The sequence below is a fragment of the Hipposideros armiger genome, unplaced genomic scaffold (assembly GCF_001890085.2).
Source record: "Hipposideros armiger isolate ML-2016 unplaced genomic scaffold, ASM189008v1 scaffold_11, whole genome shotgun sequence".
Lineage (NCBI taxonomy): Eukaryota > Metazoa > Chordata > Mammalia > Chiroptera > Hipposideridae > Hipposideros > Hipposideros armiger.
The window spans coordinates 554835-565546 of NW_017731361.1; the positions used below are offsets into that span (position 1 = coordinate 554835).

General features: G+C 49.0%; 1 protein-coding gene across 1 annotated transcript in view; it reads left to right on the forward strand.

The window, feature by feature from the left end:
• Nucleotides 1–10292, forward strand: part of LOC109392610 (40S ribosomal protein S7-like) — a 40207-nt gene extending 29915 nt beyond the window's left edge. The window contains exons 2-3 of the mRNA XM_019661203.1: nucleotides 6217–6272; nucleotides 10220–10292. Coding sequence (XP_019516748.1) covers nucleotides 6217–6272; nucleotides 10220–10292 — 129 coding nt within the window. The remainder of the gene's footprint in view (nucleotides 1–6216; nucleotides 6273–10219) is intronic.
• Nucleotides 10293–10712: the final 420 nt, after the last annotated feature.

The following is a 10712-nucleotide window of genomic DNA, read 5'->3' on the forward strand; positions in this document are numbered from 1 at the left end:
GTCAGAGCAAGGCTGTGAAAGCACAGAAAACACATCTCTGGTCACAGTCGATCACACACACACACACACACACACACACACAGAGTGATTCTGGGATGGACAGAGAAAGATCATGCTCTATTACCCTGTATCAGTAATAAGTGGCCATTTAATGCACACCCAAGCCAGGCAGTTTACATATCTTATTTTACCAATCTTCACACAACTCTGTGAGGTAGGAGCTACTGCTCCATTTTACAGATAAGGATATTGAGGTCCATGTAGTTAAATTACTTTTCCTCCAAAATAGAGGTTCTAAAGCTATTTGAGGTCTCAAAACCCATAAATCTATAAACCCCTAGATCACAAAAACTCACATGCTTAAAAATTATAATACAACTACAACATAAATGCATTATATAATTTAATGTTATATATAATGTATAGATGCATATTAATACAAAGTCCTGCATACTATTTCAAGAGATTAGCAGACACAATGAAGGAATCCACATGCCCCCCAATTGGTGTCCCCCTGGTTTAGAACCGCAGCTTAGCATTATCTTTCACTCTTCCCAGAAGCAATCATCTAGAATTTTAACTTGATTTTTAATGGTCATGGAGGTTTCATTTTTCATCTTTATTTTTCAGCCCATTCTGTACCCCTGGAATGAGGCTAAGACATCCAGCTCATAACTATTCAGACAAGACAAGAGGGGGAAGCCATTATGCCTGACACTGCCCCCCAGCGCCCCTGTTTCCCTAAATGGTAAGAGGTCTCTCCTCTGGGCAGCCAATGTGGCTTTGGAAGAGCCGAGCCGAGGGGAGGATGTAACTCCATGGAACGTAACCCACAGGGTTAAGAAACCAAGGACTTTCCCTCAAGAAGAGCAAAATGTAGTCTGATTGGTGTCAGAAATACTTCCTTGTGGCACCAAGATTTAAGCTCATGACACCAAAAGGACAGTGAATGTCCAGCTATATAATTGCTACAATGCCCTCACCAGCCCTGGGTTAACAGGCTGTCGTTCAGAACATAGGTTTAGCCAGAAACAAGCCACGGCCATGACAAAGCAAAACCTCTTCCTCTACTTCTCACTCACTCGTATTCATCCATCCATCTAAAACTTATTGGACACCTATCGGATGTTTGTGAATTCAGTAATGTCCTGCTTTCATTGCGCTCACAGCCTACAGGGAGAGACATGATTAAAGGGGTAATTATAGTGCCATATGAATGTGGGTAAGTGTACATCTTAAGGGGCAGGTTAAATTAATCATGAAGCAGCCATACAATAGAGTCCTATATAGCCATTCAAAAGAATGATGCAGTACCCTGTTCACTGACATGGAAAGATCTCCACCATACATTAAATGGAGGGAAAAGCAGATTGTAAAACAGTGTTCACAGTATTTTCCTCTCTATAAAATTATATTTTACACACAAACATTGGAAGGATGGTCACCAAATTATCTACTATTAGCTCTGAGTGGTATATTTTCAAAGTGATTTTTACATTATCCGCCATGCCTTTCTGTTTTGTTTATACAATTTAATTTTTTCAAAAGGGAACAACATTCTAAGGTAAAAATGAAAGGCACTCACTGCAGAAAATTCAACATGCTAAGTTCAGTAATGGAGATGCACACACACCCAACTCAGAGTGCAAGATTCTCTAAGGATCTTTATTTGAAAGGTAAAAGGCTGTGTCTAGAGTTTTCTCCTATTTTTGGTTAGGTAGCTATTATGGACCGGAGTTTTCAAAGCTAAAGATTTTGGAAAATAAGAAACGATACAATGGTCCACAGGGTTCACTACCTTTAACAGCAGCGTTTCTTCATTCTGCAAAAGTGAACTTGTCTTGACTAAATGAAGCAGCTTTCATTTGATTCTACTTCTACAAGGGTGGCAACGCCTACCACCACTGCCATTCTGCCTGGCCCCTCCCACTCCAGCCCTCCAGACGATGTCTACAAAACACACCGCAAATCCACTCAGCCCTGGCCCTCTGCCTTGAACTGGCCTTTCCTGCTCTCACACCCAAGCAAGGGTCGGGGTTTAAGTTCATTTACGTACTTAACAAACACTGACTGAGCCTCCCCATGTGCTTGGCTTCCATTAGGATCTGAGGTGTACAGGTGAGCCAGACAGGTGATGCCTCCATCCTCATGGGACTCAGGATGGCGCTAAAACAAAGGTGGCTCCGGAGTCAAACTCCCTGAGTTCAAGTCCTGGTGTCCCACTGGCTAGCTGAGTGTGTTGGTTACCCTTCTGGACTTCCGTGTCCCTGTCTGTAAAGGGGTGTAATACGGCTCTCAGGCTATTGTGAAGATTAAATGAGATGGTACGTGTGATCTGCCTGGTGCAGGGCCTGGAACTGTGCAGCCCCATAGGAGGGTAAACTAACGCTGGCATAAGCGTTCACACTGGTAGTGAGTTGTGGTAAAGGCAGAGAATGCAGAGAGCAGAGACTGGGAGCTCGCGGCAGGGAAGGCACTGAGCGGGTCCCAGGGTCACTGCCCACCTTTCCAGATAACAGTGGTCCAGGAGGAAGAAGGAGAAATGTGACCACACTTGGCACCATTAGTCTCTTTCATTAAAATTGCGGCCACCAAGGATCCGTAGCATCGATGCAACTTCCTGACCACGTGGTTTCACGTGGGCAATACATGGAGGCAGAATGTTAATACCTCCCATTGTGCAAAAATAGATAGTAGGAGACCCAGCGGGCTGACCTTTTCCACAGAGTATTTTGATTAACTGGCCACCCTGTTCCTCCCCTGCAGGTCTAGAAGGCTATAAACAGAGACAGGGGTGGCTGAGCAGCCAATCCCATCTCAGGTTCACTGAGAAGGTTAAGAGAGTGCAATAAAGCACAGCGACTGCAGGAGCAGGACCAAGGCTGCAGCCCTGAAAGGGGGACGTGAGAAGGTGGAGCTGCCCCACCTTCACTAGGGTCCGGAGCCCGGGTCAGCCCTTCTGCTGGCCAATTAATTCCTGGCACCAACATCTGCCCTGAATCCTTCAAGGTAATTAGCACCACATGTTATCAACAGGAAGCTGGTACCCGCAGGCACTTGAGATAATTGTTTCTACACTGGCATAGCTCCACTTACCATGAAAGGTCACTGCAGCCAATAGAGTCCCACTACCCTCATCCCTCTAGTTAAAGGAAAAAAGCTGTCCCTTGTCATTGCAGTTATATCAGCTCATCAGTGCAGGACTCAGGGTGTCCATGCAAAGACGTCTTAGAGGAAAGCGTGCTCCAAGCTTCTGCAATAATTGCTTCTTGCAATTTCTGACATTGCAAGTGTCACAATCCCCTAATACAGGTGTGCTCAGAAGAAAAGTATAACAGCACTGGATGACTGTGACCAAGACAATTCAGGACTCCCCCACAAATTCTGGGGAAACTTCTCCAGGAGAGCAAGGAACGGTGGCCTCGTCAGCCCTGCACCCACTCCAGCCACATGACTGAGCCCCAGTCTGCCCCCTCCAGCACTGCGTCCTCTCTCCTCTTCCCTGTCCATGGCCTCACCCTGCCAGCACATCCTCCTTCTTCAGGTCTCCCCTGAGACAGCAGTCCCCCCAGGAGCCTTCCCTGAAGCCCCCTGAATGAGGGCAGCTGCTCCCACAGCCCTCAGTCTGCTCAGGGGTATTCCACTGCCTGTCCCCACTCCCTGTACCCCCCGAAGGACAGCCTGGTGAGAGCAGAGTCCCAACTGTCATGTTTACCCCTCTACCTCCCATGCGCATCATAACACTCAATAAATATTTACTCAGTGAGGTCTGAACGCATGGAGGGCACTGGCACGGTGCTGCTCAGGTTTACACTCTGAGGAACATGAAACTCAGGATAACATTTGTCCCCAGGGAGACACAATCAACAAATGCTTGATTCCAGAGCAAACAGGAGCAAGAAGGACCTTACTGTGAACTGAGTCACCTATCAGTGGCCCCAGCACGAGTTTCCCAGCAGGCAGTGGCATCCCTCCAGGGAAACATCTGCAGGGAAAGCTGTGTACCCACAAGTCAAGGACCAGACGCAGCAGCAAGAATACAAGGACTGCCCAGGCAGCCAGAGTGTGTTTCTCATTCTATGTGCTCAGTCCAAGGAGGCCTCCTGCAACTGGGGTAGGAATGGGGCGGGGGGGGGGGATATCTGGGTGCTCAGTCCAAGGAGGCCTCCTGCATCTGGGGTAGGAATGCGTGGGGGGTACCCCTGTGCAGACACTCCCATGGGCCCCAGGTCGTACTCCCAGTCACATGAGGCAATGGCTGCACTGCGTCAGGCTGAGCGAGGGGAGGCTTTAGCGCCTCCTCATCTCCATCAGGCTCCCTCGAGCCCTTCTCCCAGAGCTCTGGGCACTCTGGCCTCTCTCCACTCCTATTGGGTTGTCGGAGAAGTCATGACGCATGTATGCGACAGATGGCACTAGTTCATGTTTGGAAGTACTAGAGTCATTTGTATCTATGGTATTGCTATGTCATTTGACAGCTGACAGTTCTAGCTTCATTCTAAAAAAAACTAAGCAATTTGGTTGAGTTTTGGAGATTTTACAACAAGTTGAAGATGGAAGACCAAACTGTGCATTTTTGCCATATTTTACTGTTTTGCTTCCATAAAGGGAAGAACACACATCAAGCTTGTGAAAAGTTGCATAAAGTTTACAGTGACAATGCTCTACCAGAACGTCAGTCCCAACGATGGTTCACGAAATTCTGTGCTGGTGATTTTGATCTCGATGACGCTCCTTGGTCAGGGAGGCCCACCGAGGTTGATGACGACAAAATAAAGGCATTGATCAAGTCAAACCCATGTTACATGACATGAGAGATTGCAGAAACATTGAACATCCATCATTCAAGCATTCATGACCACCTGAAGAAGCTGGGATACGTAAGCAAGCTCGATATTTGGGTTCCGCATGAACTCAAAGAAGTTCATTTGACAGAGCGTATAAACTTCTTCAATATGCTCAATAAATGTGAGGAAAACGACCCTTTTTTGAAGCAACTGATAACTGGTGATGAGAAGTGGATTGTTTACAACAATGTGGTGTGCAAATGGTCTTGGTCCCATCGTGATGATTCGCCTCAAACGACATCAAAAGCAGACATTCATCAGAGGAAGGTTATGCTCTCAGTGTGGTGGGATTTTAAAGGTATCGTGTTTTTTGAGCTCCTACCAAGGAACCAAACAACCAATCTGAATGTGTACTGTCAGCAATTGGACAGTTTGAATGAGTCCATCACCCAGAAATGTCCAGAGCTTGCTAACTGTAAAGGAGTTGTGTTCCATCGTGACAACGCGAAACCACACACAAGTTTGATCACCCGTCAAAAATTATTGGAGCTTGGATGGGATGTGTTGCCACACCCACCATACTCACCTGACCTTGTGCAGTCAGACTCCACTTGTTTCACTCTCTTCAAAACTCTTTGCGTGGTATAACGTTCAATTCAGATGAGGCTGTAAATCAGCACCTTGTTCAGTTTTTCGCAAATAAAGACAGGTCCTTCTAAGAACGAGGAATTATGAAGCTCACTGAAAGATGGCAAAAGGTTATCGAACAAAACGGACAATATATCATTGATTGCTCTTTGTCCTTTATATAAATAAATGACCTTTGAAAAACGCAGACAAAATATATCATGACTTTTCCGACAACCCAATAGGAAGCCCCCACACCGTGGACTCCGGGCCTCTTGCGCTGGTTAATGCCTCTGCATCCTTCACAGCTCACTCAACCCTCTCCCCCACCAACTGAGTCACCCACACAGAGGGGCAAATCCCCCCATAGCACCACACTCGTCCCGGGTCCACACTGTCTCCTGCTGTAATTTCACTCCAAGTGTGTGCTTCCTTGACTGATGGCAGTTTCCCCCACCAGACTGTCAACATCACGAGGGGAGGGCCGAGGCCAGGCCTGCGTTTGCTCCCCACATTATCCCCTGTGCCTAGTATTCACATGGCACACAACAGAAGCCCATGGAGTGAAGAAATGGTCCTCGGGCCTAGAATAGCATCGCCCACACTGTGTCCTAAGGAAATGTTACCACAGGCTCAGTAAATGAGGGCTGGAGAAACAATGCTGACTCTCGCCTTACAATACACATTAATTAGCGTGTTATTTTTAAAGCCAGAGGAGTCCTGTGAGAAGGAAACTCCTTGAACTTGAATCCCACGTTTCCCAGTGTACCTGAGCATGAACTCCTTTTCTCATTCCTTTCAGCACTGCCAGCGAGAGTCGAGTGCCTATGAGCACCAGTCTGGGAAACGCTATCCTGGGTAATGCTTCTGTTCTTAAATATTCTGTTTAAACAAACTGGTGAACACACAATTTTTCAAGGCTGCCGAGCGGTGCCAGCCCAGTGGGGTGTGAGGGACGTGCTGCCCCAGGCTCTGCTTCCTGCCTGCCCCGTTCTGCCCTTCCCTCCGTGGTCTGCGCCCTGCTTGACGGCTTTGGGAAACCATGCTGACAGATACGGACAGAAAGCCCCAGGGCTCACTCCTCTTGGATTTAAGCCAGAACTAAGAACCAAGCTGGAACCTGGACATGCAGGAAGCAGACTGTCCTTTTCAAGTTCACGATTCCTTTACACCAAATGCTGCCACAAAAATAAGAAGAGCAACTGGCATTGACACGTTTCAAATCATAGTTACTGAGGCCATCCTTTTTGTCTCGCAAAAAACCAAGTAGGTAATTCAGATATAATTGTCCTGACTTAAGAGAACAGAGGAACCGAGACCCATGGGGCTCACCTGACTTGCTCAAGGTCACCAGCCCCAAAGGTGCAAAGTGTGAGCAAAGTCCAGCCCCTATGCCTCTCTGGCTGAGGCTCTTCCCTTCACATGATAAGGTCACTCTTGCAAACTAAAACTACCCCCAGAAGAGACAGCTGCTGCCCCCAGCAGGCCAGGAGCACAGAGGAGACCTGCCTTACACAGGGCGGGTAACACCGGCTTGTCCTGGGCCAGGAGAACCTGACACATCCATGGCACAGACTGCAAGCTGGTGGCCTATGTGCTGAATCTGGTATGTGGGTTTCATTCCATCCACGCAGTGGGGTTGTTTTTTTAGCTGCCTACACTTTAAAATCAAGAAATGGTGCCTTAAAATCTAGATTCCAGCTTCTCTTGAACACGCAGAATAGCTGGCCACCCTGGTTGTGCATTCCTGTGGCCACCATTGGCTGGCACAGCCGGCACTGTCCTGGACAGGCCCCTCCCCTCCACCTCGCCCCAGCCCCTGCCCCCCACCCCCATCTATGTCACTCATTGATTTACCTGCCGGGCCCTGCAGGCACTGCCTCTCCTTTGTAGATGGCGGGCACGTCTTTCTAAGACCACCAGACATGAAGGCGAGAGCAGAGTGGAGGGACAGAGAGACATCTAAAGAGGGAAACAGCGCCAAGAAGGACATCTTCTGAAGTCGGGAATGACAACCTCCACCAAAAATAAAAGCAAGTTTCTGCAACAAAGAGAAATGCAGGCATAAATTTCCTTTAACCAGCAGCCAAACACTTTAATCTTTATGCCTAGACTTTCCCAGGCAATTTTCATTCACATTTGCACTTTTCCTACAGAAAATAAAGAGGAAGACGGGGGGTACGGAGTATGAAAAATACTCAGAATGCCATCATTTAAATGGAATTGAATCCCTTTCAAAACATTGTGTCCAGCAATGCCGTTGCCTAGAGAGGTGCTTTGTCAGTTCCGTGCACCACTCCAAGCCCACTGAAAGCTATGAAAAGCACCTGCTGCCTCGGTGAACTGCAGATTCATTTGCTCCAGGGCTGGATTCTAACGTGGCCCCTTTGCAGCAGGACCAAAGCTGGTGGCGACAGCTGAGGAACTGCTCAAGCCTGTGACAGGTGAACCTGTTATATTACATTTCAAAGCTACACATTGTTCAAAAAGAGGCCATTCCATCCAGAGCCTGCAACATCCCAAACCCAACTTCGTCAGGCCTGGCTGGCAGCAGGGGGACAGCTCCGAGGCAGAAATAGCCAAGCGTGCTTTTTCAAGTCCTCCAGAGTTCAGCAGTTCAAGTTGGCTCTTTCTTCCAGCAAATTCACCTCACAGTGGCTGTGGAGTTGGCCAGTTAGGCATTGCACTGGTCTGGGGGTTGTCTCTCCCCAGAGAACTCTCAAATCAGCCCACCTGCCAAATGCACACTCCCCATTGTCTCCTCCAGGGAGCCCTCTGCCACCTCTCTAACCCTCCCCACTCTCACTTTCCTCCCAACTGCTGGAGTCCTTGATCTTTGTACCATTTGACCTGCTGCCTTGAATTGTTACTTATCCTTTTTACATGGATCCTTGTGACTAGCAGCTAAACAGGCTGGGCCCTCAAGGTGGGACAGGGTGTCCGGTTTCTCTTTATAAATAAATACACATGTGGCTGGTGCTCAGGGGGTGCAGCAGGCACTGGGGACAAGAGACTCAGGTGCTCCAAGGGCAGCAAAGAAACCACAGGAACATGGACCTGGGGACCATGTTTCTGGGGGGATGGGCATCTCAGTGGCCAGTGGCCAGCGCCTCCCCAACCACTAGGCACCTCCTAAGACCTGGCACCCTGGCACTCCCCAGAGGAGAGGAAGTGCCCAGGAATGACTGACACAGAGTTTCTACCAGCCGGGTAGGATGGGGACTCAAGATTTCCAGAAATTGAGACATGTTACACATCCAAGTTTGTGACCAGGAATTCCCATTGGCCTCAAATCTAGCTGAATGAGTGGTAGAGGGAATGAGAAATGAACTATAGGCTCTCGGCCTCCACACAGAGAAGGGAGGCACTGAGGACATGTGGGAAAAGGCCGCGAAAGATCTCTAGGAGCAGAGTCTGTGAGCGTGTCCCAGGTCTGGGGCTGGTGGGATAGGTTCGCTCAGGGAAACTCAGGGGCTATTTGGATATAATTTCCCTGTTGGTCTCAGTAGGTACCAGGACCCCTAGTACCCCTAGGGGACTGACAAGACCCCTAGGACAAAGCCCTAAAGGCCACCCGGAAATCCCCAAGGAAGCAGGGCAGCTCTGAGCAGAGAGTTCTAGCCCCAGGGGAACACACTGGGGTGCAAACCATGCCATGTCACACTTAAAGTGGCTGTCCCCTCAAGAGCTCCAGGACATGAACCAAGGTTCCCAAACCCCCTTTACCAGCAAGAAACGTGCCTGGCACGTGGCTGAAAGAAGAATGAACGGGCGAGTGAATCCATCCATGAGGCCCACCAGTACACGTTCGCTCAGCTGCCACATGCCACAGGCCCATCGCTGCGCTAGCCCGAGAAATGCGGCAGGGACCAGGGAGACACAGACAGACACCACCCTTGCATTCAGGAAGCTTGCCCTCTAGTGATTAGACCACCAAACACTGACTAACGAATCATGTCCGGTAGGGAGTGTGCAATTAGAGAGAAGTAAATCAAGAGGGGAAAATTTAAAAATGTTGGAAGAAAAAACTAGATGCAGGACAGGTGCCATTTGAGCAGAGATGTTTGTGACGGTCTGGAGGAGAATGGTCCAAGCGGAGGGAACAGCAGGCACAAAAGGCCTACTGGTCAGTTTGACCTGAAGAGCAGGAGGACCAATGCGGCTGAAGGGGGTGGGGTGCGCCTGGGGCGGGGCTACACAGCCTGGCCAATCATCACCCACTTGTACATTCAGGAGCAGAACCACCCCTTTCTACGCTCCCTCCTCCTCCCCTGCCCTAGTATCAGAGGAAACGGAAGGGGGAGGCTCACTCTGGCTGCTCGCACCCCTACCGCGCACCACTAAGACCCCACAGACCCTACCCAACAGAAGAAGCCCACAGAGCACCCACCCTTCTAGGAGATAAAATGGAGTGTTTTCCAACCCAGCACTTCTGAACATCCCCTTTGGAACTAACATTTATGTCTGATACTAGCTCAAAAGAAATGTTCTCTCAAAGCATCGGTTACATCTGTTCTGCTATTTTTGCATCTAGGGGAGCAGGAAGCTCCAGTGCCTCAGTTTAAAGCAGTTTCCGGAGGCTTCTCTCTCCCCTGCTTGAATCATTAAAGTGATGCTGAGCTCTTCAGACAGAAACATCAAGGGGGTGGAGAAATGAGAGGAAAACAGTACTGAGGCCTGAATAGGGCCCTTGGGACTAGGCCTGAGGGGACATTCTGAGCCTTGGCTAGCATCCCAGGGACCTGCCCCCAGAAGGAGTACGGCCCTAGAGTCCTTAAATCTCCACCCCTCTACTTCTTCCCTAGGCTGCTGATCACCTCCCATGTGGCCCATCGGCACAGCAGCAGCCTCACCTCCTACAGCCCGTACTGCGGCTGAAGGGATCACTCTGAAGTGCAGCCGTGACCTTGCTGCTCTCTGCTGAAAACCCTCCGTCCCCCTCTGCCCCAGGGACTGAGCTCAAGCAGCTTTCACAGCCCCATCCAGCCTCCCACTCACTACCTACTCCCTACAGTCATTCCCCCGAACCAGCACTTCTCAGAAACGTGTGACTGTGCTCATGGCAAAAAGGACATTTGCAGGAGACCCAGCTCACACACCCACATAGGCTTGTGAAACACTTTTCAAGAAACAGTGATCCTTACTATATACCATGAGCCCCGATGTTTCCAATTCCATCTCATTCTATTTGCTTTTAAAGCTGGTCATGACACACTAAATTGGTTTCATGACCCACTAACAAATCACGAACCACGGTTTGTAAAACAATATACTATACTGATTTCGGCAGTCCATTCG